Source organism: Saccoglossus kowalevskii, chromosome 10, assembly GCF_978046115.1.
Source record: "Saccoglossus kowalevskii chromosome 10, keSacKowa6.1, whole genome shotgun sequence".
Lineage (NCBI taxonomy): Eukaryota > Metazoa > Hemichordata > Enteropneusta > Harrimaniidae > Saccoglossus > Saccoglossus kowalevskii.
The window spans coordinates 18,033,470-18,057,390 of record NC_140650.1 but is presented as its reverse complement, the minus strand read 5'-3'; the positions used below and the strand labels follow the sequence as shown (position 1 = coordinate 18,057,390).

The 23,921-nt window shown below is 37.7% G+C and overlaps 1 protein-coding gene across 1 annotated transcript; it reads right to left on the bottom strand.

Moving 5' to 3' along the window:
• Window positions 1-2,110: 2,110 nt before the first annotated feature.
• On the bottom strand, window positions 2,111-4,825 carry LOC102800652 (uncharacterized). Its single transcript, XM_006825912.3, has 2 exons — window positions 4,168-4,825; window positions 2,111-2,433 (listed from the first exon to the last, which is right to left on the bottom strand). The coding sequence occupies exons 1-2, from the start codon at window positions 4,823-4,825 to the stop codon at window positions 2,111-2,113; spliced, it is 981 nt and encodes a 326-aa protein (XP_006825975.1).
• Window positions 4,826-23,921: the final 19,096 nt, after the last annotated feature.

The following is a 23,921-nucleotide window of genomic DNA, read 5'->3' as shown; positions in this document are numbered from 1 at the left end:
GCGACATGTAGCCGGTGATTCATAGACAAAGTTTCTTCAAGTTCTGTCACGGTCATGACCGTGTCACTCCATTGTCATAACTATCCAATTGCCTGACTACGGTCGTTCGTTGTCATAACTACCCCCGTTATTTCTTTTGCTGGTTGCCAAGGTGTCATAAATAGTAATCCTTATTGTAGAAGCACCCACAAGAGCATTTAAACTAAACATGTCGGCGTTTATCAATTTTACAACGGTCACAGCGAGCAAAGGTTAACATATAATATTTCACATACCAATACCACATTTTCAAGTCTTGGTGACAGACGCGAAAAGCTAGCGGCAAAAGAAATGCAGGTATGGCGTTTACAAGCCCGGTGTTAGAATCGTACACTGCTTTCAAGAACACGCCGAGAGCCTCCACACACTCAACTCCCTCCTTCCAACCATCTTAGGTGATACCGCCGACTACACCGGACGTCTTAGGCGAATCTTGCAAACATAGCGTTAATCGGTGTTTTTTTTTTTCAATTACTTTCGTGGTATTTTAGCCACAAGATAGTGTCCACAGTCGGGTATGTAAGCAATATAATCTGAATAAATTAAGATCATTGTTAGACTTCTTTATAGACATATTTCATTTTTATTTATTTATTTATTTATTTATTTATTTATTTATTTATTTATTTATTTATTTATTTATTTATTTATTTATTTATTTATTTATTTATTTATTTATTTATTTATTTGTTTATCTGTCTGCCTGTCTATTTATTTATTTATTTATTTATTTATTTATTTATTTATTTATTTATTTGTTTGTTTGTCTATCTGTCTGCCTATTTATTTATTTATTTATTTATTTATTTATTTATTTATTTATTTATTTATTTATTTATTTATTTATTTGTTTGACTATCTGTCTGCTTGTCCATTTATTTATTTATTTATTTATTTATTTATTTATTTATTTATTTATTTATTTATTTATTTATTTATTTATTTATTTATTTATTTATTTGTCTATCTGTCTGCCTGTCTATTTATTTATTTATTTATTTATTTATTTATTTATTTATTTATTTATTTATTTATTTATTTATTTATTTATTTATTTATTTATTTATTTATTTATTTAATTAATTAATTAATTAATTTATTGATATTTTATTGATATTTTGTTGTTATTTTGTTTAGATTCTTTTATTTAAAGGCAGAATTTGTCGTTTGTACACCAGGAACCATAAACTAACTTCATATGTAAAAAAAAATCAGACCCTCTACGTCTGTTTTTCATCAAGTTTGGCATGGATAACAGCTAAAATAAAGATAAACAGTAATATTGTGAAAAAAAAAAAATTGTTTATTTCTAGGTATTTCGCAAATGTGTAATATATTGAGCACAACACCTAAATATACTGGTTTTGTTGCGAACACATTGTGTAAATGTCTCGTAAAACACCTGGTGGATTGTCAATCTGTAATACGAGTCATGACGTATACACATGCGTACGGAAGTCAACTGGACGGGAGCATGGTAGAGAGTGGCGTGCCAAAATACACAGCAATATCCGCAAAGACATTGAAGTGGTTGTGACAAAGCACAGACAAGTCACCTTTCAGTTCAGTTCTAGATAAATATTAAGATACAATATTATATTTAAGCGAGTTTGGAAGTGGGGAGGGAACTGCACATGTAAAAATGCGATAACTGTTAAGATAAGGCGATCAAAAGTAAGATTAAATATAAACCAATGAAACTTGATTTAGCCGTACTAAGCAATGTATCGAGAACTTGCGACTCTGTTCGCGAGGAGAGACGTAAATTAAAGGGCGGCAGTCGCCGCGCCGCGTCCTGTTCGATATGGAACTCGCAACGACGTATACAACGCGTGTAAAATACATTGTTTATTTACATGAAATTCGAACACGCGCTGCGCGACGACCACCGCGCTTTAAGAATGAAGTTGTAAAAATACAACATTATTGTTGAGGTAGGTTTGCATAGAATGCAGTTTCTGAATAAACAGTTAAGTAAAACAAATCTCGATGTAAGTGGCGCTAAGTCACCCCACCCCTCCTTGTTACCACATACAAACGAGTCTTATTTCTTATTTAATCAAAACGAATTTTACTGCTGCGGCGTCGTGTTTTTTCTACAGTTTGATTTTGGTTTCACGGAATGAGCCGTCCACTGGTGCCTTGCCAGTGCATCTGACCGACTATACTTTTGGCCACATCCGAACATTTCGCACACGTATGTTTTCTTTTCGGCGGGTTTGAGGTGAGTTTTGATGTGTTTGGTCAGGTGGTCTTTCCTGCCGAATCGTTTGTTACAGATGGTACAACGGTGCGGCCTGAGGCCGGTGTGGATTCTTTTATGTCGAGTCAGTTCTTCGTTTCTAGCGAAGGCGCGACCACAACACGGGTTGTCGCACTTGAATGGACGCTCGCCTGGAAGAGAAAGAATGATGACAATGAGCAGTTGCTACGCAACGGGGTTGGCCACATTGTAACATATGGAAATTCAACGGATTTTATTGGGGGAGCAAACACAGTGATTAAAAAGTTTAGTATACTTGTGCCAAAAGACACTTTTCAATTCAATTTCACGCGCCCGTCTACACCCTCAAAACCCCGTTACTACTTTCCAATTACCATGGAAACACACGCTGAGTACTGTAGCACTTCTCGAAGTTGAAGGGTCAACACATCTAAAACCTGAACAACATGATTTGGGGCATGTTTATTCATGGCATTCACACCAATAGACGTCAAAATAAAAGCAAATACATGAACATTTAAACAAGTCTGTTTTCAAAGCGTAAGCATAAATTTTGAACCGACGTAGCAAATACATATAAAGGTACTCCGGGATATGGCGTCCACGGAACACTCCACAGGCCGAGTCGATATCACCACATGTACGGGATTCGAACATCACAAACGCAACTATTTCACTAAGTGTGTCCCACTCTTAAAGCTTGATTGTTATGCCTTTCCTCCACGCTACCCGAGAAGACAACACAAACGCAACTACTATACCATAATATCGATGTTAGTGTCGTATATAATCATTATTGCTAATGTAGAGACGCTAGAAAACACGCAAGCGCAACAGATTCGTCACTAACAACCAAATCAACGTCAGGAATGTGACGATATTCATTTGTGCAGTTGACATTGACATACGAGACTGGTTTCGTCAATTTATCTTATGTCACCGGGCAGTGGTACAGTACAAAGCTAGCAAAGATGCTCGTTGTCGCCAGTTTACACAAGCAGAAATCCCACTATATATAGTTTAAGAAACTCCGTAGCGCCGATGTGGAGGCCCGTCGTTCTGATTCGTCTTTTATATACTAGATGGTCACAAATATGGACTCTAAGTTACGGTATGCTAAAATAAATATAGTTGTATATATAAAGAGTAAACAGAACTTAATTTACATGGCTTCCAACCATATATATATGTGTGTATATTGAACCGAATATATTATGAAATCGCGCTTTATTACGAATATTTTTTAAAACATAAACAAAACAGAAACTACTTGTTCCGCCAGGTGCGATTCTATGCACTGTAGTGCCAATTTAATTAATCGGGCGGCACGAGTTATTTATTTTTTCTGACATGAAATAGCAGAGTGTAGTTAGCGACAATGGTAACCTTTTCTGAAGTGATAGACTTTTCCCCGATGATTGATGGCGAATTAAAATCGTGCAACACAGCATAAAGTGGTCGTACCCAGTCCTAGGAGTCGAGCGTTTTTTTGTTGAACAAAGAACTTGTATAGATTCATACGTGTTCTTCATTTTTGTCTGACACTGCCCATGGAATAATGAAGAGAACTGTTATTTTGTATTCAGTCAAGCCCTATCGCAGAACAGCCGCGTTTGGCAACGCCGGATTGCCCCCTTTTAATAACTATGGTGTTTCCTGTGCAATTAAGCAACGCACAATAAGTTGAGAAACATGTTATTATTTCACAGACACTGTTTTTTTCCATCTTTCTTACCCAGGTATTGGTATTTTGTTTCAAAAATTATATAGTCGCCTCACTGTGACTTTTTGCACCGCAACAGGTGGTCATGGCATGTGAACGTGTGATGTCAAAATGCATCTAGCTTAAATTTGCCACGACCGACTATCGATAACAACCAAACACTAAACATGCCAACCCTTACCTGTGTGAACTCGTATGTGGCCACGAAGTTGACCATTATTGGAACACGACACGTCGCAAATTGGACACGGGAAACGCCTTCTCTTTTCTTCCATCTTCTTTTCATCTCTCGATCTCGTGTTCTCTTCCAAAGTTCCACCAGCGGCGACTTCGGTGATGGAGACTGGATCAACGCCGCCATGGGAAATGTTGACAAATTCCTTGAGCCTGGTCAGTGTATCTGACTTGGACCCAGTGTTTATGGGTTCACAGTTTCCCGACAAAATGACATCGGGACGGAGCAACGAGAATTCTTTTGAGACAGGCTTCGTAACTGGTAATGATGGCGCAGTGGCAAACAGCCTTGGACGGCTGGAGAAGTCCGTTTTAGAAAACTCTGGCGTAACCCACCTGGGAAGACACATGGGGTTGTTACAGGCAATGTAAGACGGGGGGTCATAGTAGTCCGATCGCGTATTGACTAATCCAGGCGGTGTCCTGGACCACCAGCTCGACACGACGGAATTCTCCATCGTACTATGGAGGCTTGGACAGAGATACATACTGTGAGCTGAACCAAGCGCGGTGCTTGGAGCCTGCTCTACGTGTACATCCGGACACTGGTAGACAATTGTCGGCCGAAATATACGGCCCGCAGACAGAGTGTAGCCATGCTCCATTATTGATGAGTGTTTCATGGGGCTTGTAAACAGAGAAAGACCACTATTTCAACCGATTGCACACTACACACCTGTATTTGGTAAACGATCACGGGTCTACTGAGCCAAATTTACTCACGGATATATAACCATATACTCGCAGCTATATCCTAGCAAGCTATAAAAGGAACGTTGCCGAGTGAGGGTCGGTATGACAGTTGCCGATGTTGTGGTCAAATCTAGCAAACCACAAAGCGAAGTTCGGAGATATCGCCACTCGGAAGGGTCTGACTCAGTCAGCTGGGTGCCAAATTTGAACTTGTGCATATGTCAGTGTTCGTAGCGTAACTGGCGACGAGTTCAATGAGACAGGGGGTTGGTCGTCGAAGATAGTGGGCGGGAGTGTGTGTAAACCAATAATCTATCGACTGATCACCCGTTGATGAAGTGAAATGCAGCAGGAGTGGTAAAAGATTAGGTAGTCATAGGGGGGCGTTAATCAATTGTTGCTACCGCATGTAAATATTAATTTATATTAAGTTACACTGCTGGGTGTAACGCCGAATATATCACACCATCGATATCTTATTGTTTCTTTATCAGCGCCCTTTTTTTGCAAACAATTTAACTCCAATATAATCTTCTTAAATTCGCCCTTCATCGTATTGGCGTCATTTTCAGTAAATATGATTTCTCTTCTCGGTGAACTCAGTGAATCTTCACCACCAATGAACGAAATTATTAAATGAAACAAAGATGTAGACGCGCTTTTTTTCTTTTCTGAGAGTCGAAACAAAAAATGCAAGCCTGGCGAAGGCGTGAGATTAAGACAACTTCTGTACACGCACAGCAAAACGTGGCAGCCCGAGACACGGCTAAAAATAAACGACAAGTGAATGTGTAATTAGAACTATACATGGACACGAATACTATGTCAACGGTGGCGATACATATATCAGAAACAACGCGGCATATCATACTGTTGACCAAATACTAAAAGAGTCTTTGGAAACTATAAAACTGCGGCAGCAGATTCAGATAGATGTTGGGTTCACAGTCGAGCACATAACACCGCAAAATCGCAACAAACATGATAAGTGGACGGACATTGTCAGTTAAAAACAATTATCAGTGGGTGCTGAGATTTAGAGGGTGAGTTAAGGAATGTCCACCAAGGCGCCGATAGCAACTTCTAACCTCGTGCTGTCGTAAAAAATGTTCGAGGGCACGTTAATGACAAGGTCCATTTTACGACACTTATCGTTTTCGATGATCGAGGTGAACCCAGTTGTTGACAGTTTTGTGACCGCATCAAATATCCTTAGTTACGGCACCTCAAATACTGAAGACGATGGCATTTACACAAATTTCGCTCTCGACACCAAGCAATATATTCAGCTCTTTGTGTATACTCTGGGTATAATACTCGCCAATATTAAATTTAATTCATAAGATCGAGACTCGATTCAGTTAAAATTAACGAAGCTATAATTTTTATTCATGGAGTTAAAAAGGGGACTGTGCTTAATATGTAAGTCGACTCTCAGGCAATGATGATGATGTACATCAACATACAAGTTCAGATTACGCACCAATACCAATTTCAATTTTAGATGCAAACCGCGTTATTTTGCATCACCGACTACCATGACCACCACCGACAACGATGTCAACGTGTGTTGAGTAGTTGCATATTTAATTAATACGAGAATTAGCAATTCCTCCACTTGTATCCACTTGTTAACACGTTTCTATGTGCCATGCATTCGTTTATGCCAGGCGTTAAAACGTTACGGTTCATACTTAGATTTTAATGAGAATGCGTAAAAAGCATGGACGTCAGATATACATATAAGTCTTCCAGTGTACCATTGACATGATCAACAGCGAGGGTTAAACCATTGTTTCTGATGAGGTGAATCGGTTGGTATTTACCATCCACTGTGTAATACGTTATTTTGCTTCCTCCTGTACAGATTTTGAAATTCTAAGTCTGTTTTTCCCCTGTCGATTATTGCTTCTCTATATATTTCTTTAAACCTTTCTCTTTGAATTGTATTTCCCTACCCATCCACTAATAGTGTGTCGCATCAGTTCTGTATTATATTACTATTTTATCGTGCACGGCAGTTTAGGAAAGTATTAATAGTTACCTACCTTCTTTTTCGTCTTTATTGTAAAACGTGCTCAAATCAAAATAACGATGTTGGAACAGACATCTGTTATTTATCTTGCCGAATGCAAAACATAAGTATAAACATAGACACTAAAAGGGTTTATTTTATAATGCATAAGTTGCTGTCACGGACAGTGTATAGTAATAAACCATTGTTTACGCAAAGTATTTAGTTATTGGCAATCGCAGTCTTCATCACAACGGTTTTGTGGAATAGTTAGTACAACTTAAGACAAAAAGAAAGGTTGTTTGGTAAATTCGTAGAGCTAAAAAGATAGACCATATGATCAATAAATAAACACATTTAGTAAACACGAATCACGAGAGGATTACAGTCTCTGATAAGTTTACGGTCTATGTTGCGTCCTTCGCAACGATGGTACGACTTTAATCCTGGTATCCCATAATGCATTGGGATTTGGGGCTCAGGCTGGGAATGAACAGAGGGAAATCAGCATGGTATTGCATTCAAATAGTCCACCACTAAGTGAACTGTTGCAGGATAAACACAGGTTACTAAAATATAATTTTTTTTTTACATTTGTGATCTATTGTAACAATCATTATTTTGTGAAACTTACAAACAAAACAAAATTAAATCAAAATGCTTACTGATAAGGTTTCTAGGCAACGGTCAGAATTTTATAAAGAATGGGCATCAACAGTTCGTGCATATCAACTTTAACAATGGCAATTTAAATGACTTCAAACAGTACCCCACTGTGATGCACAAACATTCATTATAGCCAGCCTAGCCAATATACCTCCATGATTGCCCAGATTCAATATTTTAATGAGGTGTTTTTGATAAGAAGAGTTTATTACCAAGGCTACTAAAAATACAAAACACGTGTGAATATTTCTGGTGAGTGTCAGTAAGATGTTTCAACAGCTGAGTAAGATATTTGTGAAATAACGAGAAATCCCTATACAATAATCTTCAAAACATATGTGGTTTATGAAACAGCCATGAACACTTAATTTTGCATCTAATAAATATGTTATGTGCCATGGACGTTGTACAGACTTTTACGTCGATTTAATATCCCCCTCCACGCACAAAAGTTCATTTTTTTTTGATCTGCTAACTAAATCTGAGAATGGTAGAAACCCCCATATCGGCATTTTTTAGTTAAACTCATTTACAATCCTAAATTTAAGCTCAAGCCACGATCTCGGGATAAAAAGGAGCTCCATGATGCTCAAAGCGACTACATTTTAAATATATATATTGTTTTTGCGTTGGGCCAGAATGAGACATTATTGAAAATGTGCACGAACATGACCATCCCGACGAACAAGAAGTTTAGAATGGTTTTCCGTTATCTGAATCATAACGGACGTCACGACTGAACTTCAGTTAATGGCATCTCACGTAAAGGAGTGATATATAGATGACTCGCCCATATCGGTCAACAATGAAGTGGTAGTTCACAATCAGTAGCCGTAAAAGCCCACTTGTACACCTGATAAAATTGCAGATGACCGTGACTGATATCGACAAAAAATCGATACGTATAGGGTAATTGGTAACAAGTTAGACAATGAACATGTACGCACGGTAGTGTCGTTGTCACGGTGACATGACCTGTGAAGTTCTCAAGTTGGCGACACTCAAACAACACGCTTGGTGCCCGAGTAACACATCTTCGATTGATGTGAAAGCTCATATTTTAGAATTATCAACGTTTACATAAAATACGACTGGACTAAAATAAGAATACTGCCTTGAAAGCACACGAAACCGATGGATGTATCATTGAAAAAAAGAAAGAAAAGAAGAACTTCAAGTTCATGCATTCACCCAGGGGAATATTTCCATGGGTGCCTCACTCATATATGGACACCAGGAAAATTAACAAACTTTTCATTAAATCACGCGGCAACACACATTTACTTAAGACTTAAGATCACGTTGGCGTGCTGTACGTATAGTAACGAACCCTGGAAATATATGAAATTGAACGCCACTGCGCCATCTTGTTATTTAAGTGCGCAGGTTAAGTGCAGCTATACGGACTGGGAGGAACTGACACGAAGACGACGCACATTGTCGTTGTTCTCAGGATCACAGATGACATAACAGATACGCATGAGATATCTATTGTTGGTGTTACGTATTTTGGCAGATTAGTACCGTACAAAATAAAGTTCGATCACGGAGGTAAAAATGTCTGCTTAAATTTTAGATTATTTGACTGAGACTAGTCTGGGGTTCATGCAGTGAATAAATCCGATAAAAGCACTTCGCGAAGTCATATCTATCAGACAGGAATGCTCACGCACGCTCTATATATTTAATAGTTTTAGTGAAAATATGATATCATAGTAATATCTGAATCATTTCTGTACTCGTTTCCCAGACAACAGAAGGCAAAATTAAGGTAAATGAGATGCATCTTAGATTAATAGATTTTATTGTTCCAGCATTAAAAAATCATTTCAATTCCGACAAACAAATGCTAATATTAATAATAACTACATTATGTGGTAAATTGCAACGTGTTCGAAAATTACGATGTATCAGATATACTGGCTGATTCTATGATAAAGTTATAACACGATGACCGCGACGCACACCAAAAGAATCAGCACACTGTTTTTTTAAATAATCATTTTAAACTTAGCTTTTATCGGCGTTCTTCTTTTACATGGAATGTCGACCCGAAAAGAGGCAAAAAAGATAACCTGACATTCTTCAGGAACACACTGAGTGCAGTGAGTTTCTCCGGAAAAAAGTCAGATCTCTATGTGAAGGTGCATCAATGAACTGGGATGCGAAGAATCATTAGGAGACTTGCAGAAATGTTATGCGAATCTTATATTAGTAGTTTATCGCATTCCAGTGAGTGTATTGAGTGTGAAGGGAATGGTGGGTAGATGGGAGCGTTGGTTGTGGGTGTTTAGGTGGGTGCAAACCACGACGTGGCTAAATTGCCCACCAAAGTACATGTTGAAACAAACAACGGCCGAGTGAGATTGATCAGTAAAAAACACATTATCATTAAAAAAAGTAAAACCATAATATCTTTCCCCATAGACAATGAATTCAACTATATGGATTCGTCAGCCCCTTCTCCCGTGTCTGAACTTGAAGATATTGCCGAAAGATTAAATGGTAATACTTTACTGTTCAGATCAGCCTGAGTGGCGGCGGTACAGGGGCACAGGTACAAGAAATGTTGGGGGCGTCGTCAAGCTGAAAACCTTTGTGTCAGCAAAATTTGCCCCTCAAAATGCAGGAAATAGCGCTTCAGAGGGTCTAGATTTCAAAATTGTTAAGGGGGAACATGCCTCCGGCGCAAGGTTGCTGGGCAGATTTGGCCCCCCTCATGCAACCTTTCGTGCCGCCGCCTCTGCGTACGCCGCAATGTGGCTACCATATGTAGCCGATAACGTTAACGCTTTCAATACAGTTACTTTATACACAAACAACAACGTTGAAATACGTATACATCGACAACACCTAGTGTTTACTGACGCCAACACAAATCGGCAAACTTCACAGCGAATTACAGCGGGGTCTACGGGTACTATTTTCAAATTAAACAAAAGCTTTAATATCCACATGTTAATCTTTCTATCTCGCACCAATCTGCAAATACTTTACAACTTAATCGTATTAAACGTATATCTTGATAAACCAAGGACGGTTCTTTGGAGTCTACTTGGAGGCATATTGTGCATAATGCGCATGCCCGAATCAGGGAGAATGTGGGCGTGTTTTTATTTTTGTGGAATACTGTAAGATACTTTATTTTAGCAGGAATTAACTTTCGCTGAAAAAAAATGTAGTTGTTTTGTATAAAGTTTATATTCACCGATGGGTTGATAAAATATAACAAAAAAATTTATTTTCACCGTATTTTAGTTTCACATCCCTTTATCAAAAATAGCGAAAATAAATTCCAAGTGAAAATAGTATTTTATAACTTTCAGGAAATAACAAAATGTAAAATAAAGCAGAGCATCACGGGTATTTTCTAGTTCACTGCTTACAAACTTCAAAATGTAGACTCGGTTCAAACCGCTAGCCGCTGCGCTGCTATGACTCAGTCTTTGGCGTCCTGTATATAATAACACGTACCGTTGAGGGCAGTATAACAAACAGGAACGGAAACTGTATACGGATTTTAGTAGTAAATAAATTTGTTTGATTGTCAGAGTATTATCATGCTAGATAATGCAAAATGATCATTTACCGCCGTACTGATGCCGGATTGTTATTATGGATGTGGGAAAACACAGTCACAAAAATAAAGTCAAAAATTTTGATGCGACGTACATGTATGTGAACAGTACTATATATCGGTATCTAGACAGACGATCGACTGGCCTGAGAATGGACCAAGTATGATCACGCCGACAAAGAATTAAGAGCCATTTCATTTTCGAGGTCGAATTATATCCCACAACCAGGGCAAGTTTATTATGATATTGGCACCCCAGGCGCGGATCAGTTTCAGTTAGAAGGCAAGACCCATTCTTGTCAAAAATGCCAAATTCAGACGATATAATAATCATTACAAAGCGAATTCCAGATACACACACCTGTACACCATATCATATTGAGAACCCCTAACTACGTGACAATATTAATGGGACATCCGGGACATGAGACATAACAGGTGCGACCATAGAGCAGCGTGCTACGTTACGGGGTTACTAGGCAAAACGTACCAAGTTGGTAACGGCTACTCCAATCTAAAGAAACGCGTGGTATCACCCTGGCAACTGGCACACTTGACAAGCATTAAAGCCCCAGACATCTCAATGAAAGTGACAGGAGACAATAATGTGGGCAGTCAGTTAATTGATTACATTATCTATTGCTACTATTAGTCACGCGCCTTAAAATAAATGATCGGTCTAATAGACACATAAATATTACCCAGAGTGCGAACAAATGTCATCTCTAATATACCTATGACACGTAATTATCGACTTTAGTTCATTTGACCACATGGACGATTCTGTTTGCCATCAGCCAATAATACACACCTGGTGGCGTGAATGTAATATTTCAAATATTTGCATAACGGCGGAAACATCGCCACATTACTAGTAGCTCACTATAATACCTTTTGCTCTCAAAAGAACGCGCGAGGGTTCTTTTATAGACCCGGCATGTCCATGCTCGACCCGGGTTGTTTGTCAGTTATTATTAATCACGAAAACACGATTTAACCAATCAAGCCCTCTCTTATCCGATTCATCACTCTCGTATCATGATCCCCACCGTTTTATCACAGTCAACATTTCGTGTGAGCGTGATGTCCAGAAGGACCCTTAAACATCACAGCTGCGGACATCGTCGTTATCAACCAGCTAAAAACGAATTCGCAGATTTGTTAGCCACTTACCGGATACACAGTCTAAATTGTGTAAGTTTGTTTTCTGAAGATAGTATAATTTCAATCTTTTTATTGGTATTCGGACAGCGAGAATTTAAATAAAGCGTAGATGTTTCAAGGAGATCGGTCGTTCAGGACTGCGTGCCAAGCATTTCACGATGATTCAATGTTTCTACTATGCATCTTGTGTGGCAGTAATAAATGTTAAATGTACAATCCAAGAAACGTATTATACTTTAATATCAGAGACGTGTGTTGAAATATTAAAAAAAATGACCTGGCTATCGAACAGTTATCGGACACATTAATACTGTCAAATACATTATTTTAGCTGGAATTAATTTTCGCTGAAAAAACTTGTTGGGTGTTTCATATGTACTGTACTGTACAGTACTAGTAGTGTTTCTCTGAATTATAGCTAGTCAGCGATGGTTGCATTCGTCTCATATAGATGCAGCAAATATTTAAATACAATGTAATATTATGAATGTGGTATATTCGTTGACTATTTGTAATGCTGATGTTTAAAGTGTTTTTTTTTCGGGGGACAAAATCTCGGTTGGAAAAAACACACATCCCAGTTGAAGAAATTGAAGCCGACTTTTAAAAGAAGAAGATTGTTTTATACATTATGTATAGATTAAATACGTGATGTACTTGGCAAATGAAGACATTTGGACGTGGCGTACAATAATTGCCATCAGGTTGATTTTTAAGCTTAAACCAGCAAGCAGTGAAAATAGCAATTGTATAGATAGAAATATTTTATTTTTTTCCTTCTTTTACAGGCGAATACTGTACAGCTGTAGTAAACGTCTTTTTAAGAGTGGAAATTCTTTAGTGAGTGTTTGTGATATAAATGATTTTTACATTTTATCGAGGTGTTGGCGTAATTATAAGAATATTTTATGTAGATAAAGGTTGGAGCGTACAGTTAAGTTTTGTTCCACGGACCCCGTTGAGCCTGCAATAAAGATATATTAATACATTATAATAAAAATAACGTTTTTTCATACTAAATAATAATAATAAAAACAAACATTACATTTTGTATTTCGTCCACCGGGATTGTTTTATATCGGGATTTTGCAACGGGATTGTTTCATATCAATTTCCTGTAACCCCGTATTCAGTTTGATAAAGCAACGGAATATCTTGAAAGAGTTGTTTGCATATTATATGAAGAATTTACTCGTGCAGCTGCATCAAACAGAGGTTCTTGTAACGGTTAACGACACATGACCCTGGGTCACTTTTATCTAAAATACACCACTTGACCTATATTTGTTAGAAAAACAAAACACTACAAACCCTGATCTAACAAATCTGACAATGGTAACCACGGTCCAGAAACAATTTCGGTTTTACCAGCTGAGCATAATGATGTAGAATATAGATGAGCGAATGGAGATCCCTTGAATGGGCGAGGTAAACCCATCAAAATTCAATCTGTACAGATTCTTCGCTCAACCATAGATAGGAGAGCCTAGAACGTACCTCCCAGAATTATTGGGATTTTTTCTACATGTCACCAGAGTACCTTTTAAAGACTGAGCTATACTCTTAGACTATTGAGCATATACAGACTATAAATGTAAGACTGGTAGCCAATAAATGGCCTACGACTCAAACTCTCAAGATTACATCTCAGAAAAAATACCAAAATAGAAGTTGGACTGCTTAATATAGTCATTGGGGTATGTATGAATGATTTCACTGTGTCACGTGACCACAGCGCGCAAAGCGAAGCGGTTTATAAAATTCAGATTTGAAAAATAAAAAAAAAATTAAAAACAGGTTACTTTGATTGTATTTATTTTGACGCGAATTGTACACACAACAAACCATTGCTTGACGTAATTTTTTTTTGAATTCTTTATCTTTCAAGAAATTTTTCGTGCGCACAAGTTTCAGGCGTCAGAAAAATGATCATAATTGAATAGGCAATTTGACACGAAATTCAGGCATGCCCGGATATTACTGAATAGCGGCTCTCCAAACAGATCGCACACGTGATGTGATGTAATACGAACACAAGCAATAGGCATAAATTATACCCTCGTGATGTGAGCGCTACTAGACTAGTTTTGGGTCATTCAGCAATAAAATCGGAAAATTTCTTCCCTAATTTTGCCTGGCGTAGTGGTTGCTGTATTGGACTCGTATCGGACTCGGCATGTCCCGATTTCAAATCCTAACTGATGACGAATACCAAAATAGGTCGACTCCTGCCCTGAGTTAGCATGCCCACAGACTCAATGTCATCTGCATATCACACACAATTGCCATGGCATCACCATGACTGTGATAAGAAGATGGTCACACAACTCTATATATGGTATATAATCTATGTCAAAATTAAACTATATGGACCGCCATCACTTAAAATTTGCACATAACGTTTCATCAGAGACAACACTGGTAGCCAATGTTGCTCGGCTCGACAACAATCTAACAAAAACTTGGTTAGTGATTGATGCTTCCCGGTACTATTTGCACAACAAATGCATTTCCTTTATTTTTCTAAATATTTATAAATTTCAACGGCATTTGCATCAAACCAGTTTATCAACGAGAATAGTGAGCACGGCATCGTTTTAAAACGTTCCAATGTTATTATTAAATTGGGCAATGAAAACCTCTCGTTTCATAACCGTTTTATAAATATGAAAGGAATGCCTTTGTTGCGCTTCGAGGGTTTTCTCCATGCATTTTGTGTTTCGTTGACCATGCAGCATTTTTTAAATCCCGTGTAAAAACACACCTTTGCAGTCCTTTATCGCCAACAAGTTTTATTCAAAATACCGTGACATTAGCCGAGTAGGCACGAGAAAGGACGCACTTAAACACCTGTGTTTGAGTGTCAAATAGGGGGTGAGGGTATGAATACCTGGCCGCCTCAGATTCGTATCAATTCCTTGATGAGATTATTCTTGGATGGAAAGTTGATTATTTCCCTAAGCAAAAGAAAAACGTAGACCGAAATATCGTATTTGTGAAACACGTACTGTTAGAAAATAGCAAATGTCGCTGACGAATCTCATTAGCGAATGTAAGGTTAACGTCAGCGCAAGATTCTGTATATATTTGACGAATAGCCTGAGACGTCAGACACAATGTCATCGAGACTAAGGTCAGGCGTGAGTCACGGCGGCGACGACCGCTGTTGATTGAGAGGAAATGGGTGTTTAGTGTTAGTACCGTCAGCCAATCACATATTTATCACGTCTAAGCAAATGGAGGGACACCGTGTTTACACAAGAAAGTATTGTACACACCATGAATGCAACAGGTGTGAAAATAGCAGTATATTATTAACGACAAGGCGGCCATGATGCGTTGAGAGATGCCGCGCTGTTCGATTGTACGCCTTGTTTATCATTTACACTGTCGTCTGCAAATGCAGGGAACAAATGTGTTGTTGAAAGATGGCGGACGTTTATGAGCTTATCTTTCTTTCACGGCCGATAAGTCAAATAATACTTGCGACTTTTCGATCTTGTTGAAGCTCTTTTAGGTCACGAATCTACTTTGAAACAGTAACGAGGGGAAAGGTTAACTGTCATGGGGCAATATCCGTGTGATCCAAAGGTGTGTGATCAACCATACTATACACTAACTGCTTATTTGCATATTTAATTTATTCAAACATTTCATTCTGCTGCACAATATTCCATTAAAAAGACATATATGGATGAACATGTTATATAACTCATATTACATGGCCATCGAGTACGCTGTGCCATTTTCCTTGTTTCACAGCTTAAAGCGGAGGGGTCGCCACCTGCGCACGCGCGGGAATTGAGTCCCAACCGACGATAACAAAGCGTGCTTAAAACGCAAAGGCTCATGGGTGGACGCTTGTTTGTAAACAATGACACCGTTGTGTCGTCACATGAAGCGCTGTCCCAGCACAGAAAGAACGCCGACCTGCAGCGTCAACGCAATGACACGCTATGGCCATCTGACGCATGCGCAAGTGTCGACACCCCCACTTTAAACTGTATCACCTACTGAGCCGACTAGACGGTCGGGAGAACAAAGAAAATAGTAATAATTTGTCTTCAGCGATACAGCCAATGCACAATGATTTTCTTTTTCTGTGAAACACAACCACCTAAATTTATTTGCATCATAATGTTCTGAAAATGTGGTCAGCATCTTAGAATCTTAGGAGCAGAAACAACTGCAGACTGTAAATATCGTCAACAAATTGGTCAGTTCAAAATCACAACACACACAACGGATACGTAACCTTGTAAACCGTCGAATGAAAAATGTTACCATGGAATGAAATCACTTGCCGCTCTCTGGATTTTTCCGCGGAGCAAGTGTTTGTTAGCTGTACATTTATAATCCCAATCCAATACAGGTTTCCGCCCTCTATATTGTACATGTGCAAAAACACCTATAAACTTGACGCAAGAGGGCGCACATCATTCCAACGCTTCAATCCATCGCCACAATGGTTTTTCTCATTTATAGACATATTATTCATTTTCCGTTCACCCACCCAGATATAGAGGATACGTCACTAACGGCTCGAAATATTTTTGAACTCAATAACAGTTCTGGAAAATGAATCTAATGATCAACAAGCTGGAATGCATTACAAAGAACAAGACAAATTACCACAATTAAATTATAACTGTAAGGAAACTTATTAAGATGACGGGAGACAAAGTTTTAAATCTGTTAAAAGCGTGGAAAAATGTGTCTATGTGTTGTTCATGTCAGATGTTAAACCTCTTGTGAAATTTTTGACAATGAAGCTATACACTAGAAAACATATACCGGTCTGAATCTGACAGATTTAATATGTAACTCGGACCGTATCCTGCAGGGAAACTGACCAATTTTAAAGAAAACTGCCGATTACGAAGTGCTAAATTAACAATCGGATATAGAAATCAATAAAAGAGTGATATAATAAAAAAATCGGCATGCGTAATTCCTGTGCGGAATTTGTTCGTTAGTACTTATTCCATTTCTAACACTTTGGTCACTCTATTGACGGATTTAAAAAAAGAGTTGTCAGCTGAAATTTTCATATGATACCGAGAATAAAATTACTGGTCTCAATAAATAATTGGTCGAAATCACTTGCAGCTTTCCGCGGAGCAAGTGTTTGTTAGACTTTAATACATTTATCATCTCAATCCATTACAGGTTTCCGCTCTCTATATCGTGTATATGCAAAAACAAATATAAACATGACGCAAGAGGGCGTACATCATTCCAACACTTCAATGATAAATACAATGTCTTGCTGAATACATCTACTTCATAATAAATCTCCGGGCAAGGTTATTTTTTTAATGTGAGTTCTAGAAATCTGTGGACGTTATTAAGCACGAAAATAGTACAGCCAATAAATGGGCGTTATTAGAAGTACGTTGCAATGGGTATTAATATTTTGCTTTATCACTCACCCAAGTGACTTAAAGCGCCATCGACGTCAGACTGCGTCGTGTTCAATTATGGGATCCATAAGTGACAACTATGGTGCCTTAATGTCCCCCTAGGTTGCATCAAATGAGGTTATATACCTCAACACTGATTTAATCAGTGTACGAGAAAGTTATAAAAACCATGTTTTTTTCTATCATAGCCCTTTAACCCCAATCCATAATAAAAGTAATGTTCTTCAAGCTGCATAAGTTTACATTTAAGTTTTGCATAACGGTTGTTTGACATAAGCACCACATGAGACAAATATTATAATGAGAATTTGTGCGCCCGCTAGCGTGCCGTGTGTATGGTATATTCAAGTTAATGTGACCGACTGTAGTGACCGATAGGACAGGACATTTTTGCATGTACAAAACTGGCCTACTGAAAGCAGAAATAAAGGAAGATGTCTCCTTCCCACTGTCGATCGACAGTTGCAACTTCACGACCGGTCGATCATTCTCTCATAATCGGACGACGCTTTAGTTTATAGTTTGTTATCGCTGGTGGCGCTCTAGCGAATAGTTTTGTGATAGCGCCGCTAGCGACCCGCAAGCATCGACGACAATCACGTTAATTTCGAATCTTGTTTTCAAAAAAGATCTCGACAACGTGTGACAGTCCAATCACCTGTTTCACATTTGTCGTCCGTCATCTATTGTAAACCTTACACATATGCATGTAAAACCACAAGCAAAACATTTAATATTTATGTTTGATTTGCTGATATATTTTCCCTTCATTAATAACAGCAGCAACTTCATTATTTGAACCATTTTTTTCTCAAAATACACGTAACAATGTTACGATAAATATATACACAATCTTTTCATTTCATGTATTCATTTCGTATAAAACCAAAACCAATGAATATCATTATTAATGCAGACTTCAGCGATCTCCACCAAATGGATTTCCCCTCGAAAGTATCCCTTAGTGACTGCACTATCTTTGGATGCGTTTTGTTGGCACATACTCGCTTTAATTTAATGATGTCACCGCCGTGTCTCACCTCCTTGTGTACCTTGAGATGTTCAATCAATCATTCCCACATACTTGCGTTTTCCCAATCCCGACTGTAATTACCTCCACTGGATCTAGTTGGCTTTTACAGTTTTCATCGCATCTCACCCTTCTTGAACTTTCACCGTGGCGGTATAGATCTGAAATATTGCCGCAATAAAGTTACCAATGATTGGTTCTATGTGTGTGAAATCGATGGCAATAAAGGCATGATGGTTATTGCATAGAAGTTAAAAATAAACCTGTCTATCAACACATCCAGGTATCTTCAAGGCTGCTTCCCCTCGGTCTACTTTCTGTATGTGATTTTTTTTTTAAATTTCGGGACTGAATATTAACTGAACCTTTTTCGTAAATCCATTCCTTTTGTGGTAACTAATTGTACATACTGGGTGGTAATGTCAACTAAAGCAAACATAATGAGATTTCTTATAATTAATATCGATAATATAATTACATTGTATGTGTATTCTCGTCTCTGGCATTGACAGCGTGAATGATAAATTTGATTACACGCCTTAAGTATGTAGCAATAAAAAGTGTGTGCACGGCATCAGCACGTCCGGACAACGACGCAGGGATATATGTAAATACTCCTTGTCGGCGAGCTAAACCTACGTTGGTTTATAACCTGTTCACTCACCATTGTGTCTCCGTTGGATGGAATTGTTTTAACCAGAGAACATTGACATCGGAGTCGATACCAGTACTCTGACTCCGAGGTAAGTTAGCGTGTTAATCTGTCTCATACTACATAATTCCGGATCGAACCTCGCGTTTTGCTCCACTGTAAAATCCCTACAATAGCTGTCATTATTGTACTATGTATATGTTTAATTCTATTTATCTGTTAATGACCGTGAACTGAATCAAGTTAATCCCCATTGCACAGATGTTGAACTTTGTTTCATTGTTTTGTCATGGGCCCGACAAATAACGTATTCTATTTCGTATTAAAATATATGTCGTCCTTGTTGAATAGTGTACCAGTAACAGGTGCATTCAATTGACAACATAGCAGGGAAAGTCGCCATAAGTAGCATATTTATCTGTGCCTTATCCATGAATCGCGTCGAAAATTGAACTTTTGAACGGGACAAATGCAATACTTACTCACGTACTGAGGGCGCTTCACATTTAATATTATTTGCGCGAAAGAGATTTCAACCTCAGAGTCACATGATCTGTACGCCGAGAAAACAATACCGTCTGTCCATGAACTGAATCTAGTTAATCTCCATTGAACAGATGTTGAACTTTGTTTCATTGTTTTGTCATGGACCGACAAATAACATATTCTATTTCGTATTAAAATATATGTCGTCCTTGTTGAATAGTGTACCAGTAGCAGGTGCATTAAATTGACAACATAGCAGGGAAGGTCGCCATAAGTAGCATATTTATCTGTGCTTTATTCATGAATCACGTTGAAGATATTTATCTGTCCTTTGTTTATGATTTACGCCAAAAATTAAACTTGACGTGATAAATGCAAGATGTACTCACATATCGAGGGCGCTAGACTTTTATCGTTATATGCACGGAGAAGAAGATTTCAGCCACGATGTCACATGATTTGCACGCCGAGACCACGATCCCGCCTGGTGAATTAAAATGCACGGACGAGAATTGAAATTCATACTCACAGCATTATAAGTGTATCCCCGTTGGCTACTCAATGTGTGCAACAGACAGTGTCCCCCACTCTTATCTGTTTTACATGAGGCAGGGATTCTCCAGGGAGCAGTTAAACAGAAACATTAGTCACATCTGATTATCGTGAAATGAACACTTCAAATTAAATGATGGTTATTTTATTGAATCAATTAAATTAAAAGAGTAATCAAACATGAAAATGAATTTATTCTGAGTTGAACATAGACATTTTAAAAATTTAGTAATAATTAATTCTACTTTAGCTACAGTGTGTATATTTTTTAATTATTTAAATAATATGCACAGAATTTGAATGCTGGCCGTACGGACACAGAGATAAACTAGTAAACTAATTAGCATACAACATTTCTAGCGATATTCCATCCGCGCCTTATATTAAGATGGTTATTATCTGTTTTCAAATAATGACTTGCTTGCTTGCTACAAAAAAAATAGAAAACAATATTTAACCGACTGTTATGTTTATGGAATACCAAACAAATGAAAAACCCGGAGGATATTTTCTTTTAAAATGGTATTATGACTATCTCCCCGCCAACCAGATGGGACTGTTGAGAACTGTTGTGAGGATTTCAACGTTGTTTTCAATATAGCATGATTAAATGCGTACGGACTATGAAAGCAATGTGCAAACCATTATTCATTTAATCGAGACGTGAAAAATATGGTTTGAATAAATGACCCTTGTAACAGCATAAATCGAGTTGTATTTGTGATAATGATTTTAGCAAACTTGAGACCTGAAACATCAGACATTTACCTCATAATTTATAATTTTGTACCAATGTTTTTGCTGAGATGAAAAAAAAATATAAATACACAAATGTTTATTAAACATTTTAATTTACAGAGGCAATACAAGTAATCAAAATGAAACTGGATTGTTTGACATTATCCAAATTATACAGAGAATTGTCTCATATAAAACTCATGGAACAACAAAGCTTTCCAATAAGTCGCGCCATATAGCGTTGGAGCGCTCTCGGGACGTCAAACAACGTCAATGGCTGCAAGCAATCTCGTTGAAATAGACCACTTCCAGGAAGTAGCAAAACTGCGGTGCAAAACTACTACTGCTTTGTCGTGGCGGAAAATACAAACAAGTCAGTTTGCTGATAGTCGATAGAAGGGAATTTCATTTTTGTTACGTCGATTGGTACACCCAGAAATACTATATCACGCGTGCAAGTTTACGTTATACCCCAAAACGACATGCGCGCGCATGCGAAACGCCGTATCTTCGACTTCCGGGAAAGTAGTCTATGTACAACCGTTGCTGTCATTCGTCATTTAGATGATGGTGGATCACTAGAAGAAACTCATTTTTTATTATCAGACGACTGTGGATTGAAATAATTACCAACTCTCCTTAACACATATTTACGTCATTAAGACTTTATGTCACTAGAGGGCGCAATATACATTTATTTCCTGGTGAGAACACTGTATGAATGACGTAATAATCGTTTTCATGGACCCTATATTGATTCTCTCTGCAAATATTGATTGTTGGCGTGGTGGGGAATATGCAGTATGGTTGAATGCATATATGTGTAATCTGTGCAGAACGTGAGAATTGAATTTGAGTCCGAGCGTTGAATAAAATATTGTAATGCAACACACATACACTGGTCAACAAGCGACTAGCCGAGTACGTGTTGTAAACTTGTCATATATTCTACACGCATCGTGAATTATTTTAGTATATACATAATTATTCAATTGTGAGGTATTCATGTGCAGTGCCGAGTTTACGTCCTGGTTTAAAGGGCTGTCTAAAAGTTATAGTGTATGTTAACTTTATAGTTGATGTGTTAACGATTTCCTCGTTAACGTGACGTAACGTGACAGCTAATTTCGTGTCTTGGTTGTGGTTACCATGGTGTTGTTTTTAACTGTGTTCTGTAACATAGGCTATACTCACATGGCAGTAGAAGAGAGTGAATAATTTCAAAAAATTATAAATGTATTTCAGATACCCAGATTATTTTTTTTAATAAATTATATCTGGTCCGTTCCAGTAATTAATAATAATGCAGTAATAATGCTGTAATTGCATGTTGGAATTTCAAGTTTCAGATACAGGATTCTTACGTTTTACGGATAGACTGAGGGTAAGATAAATAAAAAGAAACGAGCATCGTGTAAACCGAGGGCAGTAAATAATAATATTGTCGAGGCTATATTTTGCGCATAGTAATAACATTAATACATATTTCGCTTCAACGAAGTATGCTAATTTCCGAATGAAACCTGTCTAAAACACATTGAACCATCTGTTTTGGAATATTTGATTAGTTCCAAATGTTTATGTTAACGATCCTTGTTCAGCATTATCAATACTTTTAAGTACATTCATTCGAAATCGAACTCGACGTCAACAAACAAGGACGGTCTAAAAGAAGCACCAAGTTCCCCCGACATCACATCTGTTAAGTGAGTGAAGCTCAGGTTTTCGTATTGAGTTATACTCACCCAACCTACATTTAGATATTCCTTTTTGTCCAACCACAGTTAGAATTTGAATTTATCAAAAAATGGAAACAAACTTAACTTGTTTTATTAATCGGAAAAGATCCAAAATGCAATCTTCAGTAATCTTGTAAAGTGAATGAGGGCGCCATTACCTGTTTCTGCACTTTTATAATTATCGCTAAAATATTCGCCCGTTTGCTCCATCCGAGCTGCTAACTTATGTTTATCTGTCTGGGATGGCCGACTCGTTGTTCTAATTGTAATTATAAACTTTCAAACACAATGTGATTAGAATCCAATGTAGGTAGAGGCTCTAATTTTATTCTGTGTTCCTGTGAAAGAAAATACAAGCTATTGGAGCCTCTATTATAACTAGATTGCTTCAAATCCAATATAAACACCGCGATGCATTTGAGAACAAATCACCACGAACGTTATTTCACTGAGAGTTGTATTTGCAAAATCCCAAACAAATTAAAACCCCGAATGCTATTCCACTTTTCAAATATAATTATAGATATATTTATCTCCCACCAGATAGAACTGTGGAATACTGTTGCGAGGATTTCAATATGGCGTGATGAATGTCTATAGACTATGAAAGCAATGTCACCATTATTAATCTACCAATGAAATGATAAATATAGTTCGGATAAATGACCTCTTTATCAGTAGGAGTCGAGTTATCCACAACATTTAAATACACCGGGATTCATGTTCACAAATCCCATACTGATTCCCATTGAAAACAGCAGACAACCCCCTTCAAGGGATGATTACATTCCTACCCAAAACGATATAATTCCAACGTATACAGAAGTATGCTGTGTTGTCGTATGTATTAGTTTGTCTCGCTAGAAATGAGTCATCGAGGTTATTTGAGCAAGGTTAACTACAACGATTCACATATTTTTTTATTACGCAAAAAATTAAGTAAAACTATATGATCATTTAGTTTTGG

Bases quoted from the DNA above. Each gene is read 5' to 3' on its own strand.
- LOC102800652 (XM_006825912.3), bottom strand. From the start codon at position 4,825: ATGGAGCATGGCTACACTCTGTCTGCGGGCCGTATATTTCGGCCGACA. The intron at 2,434-4,167 runs GTAAGGGTTGGC...TTTCTCTTCCAG, and splicing joins CCACATACGAGTTCACACAG to GCGAGCGTCCATTCAAGTGC.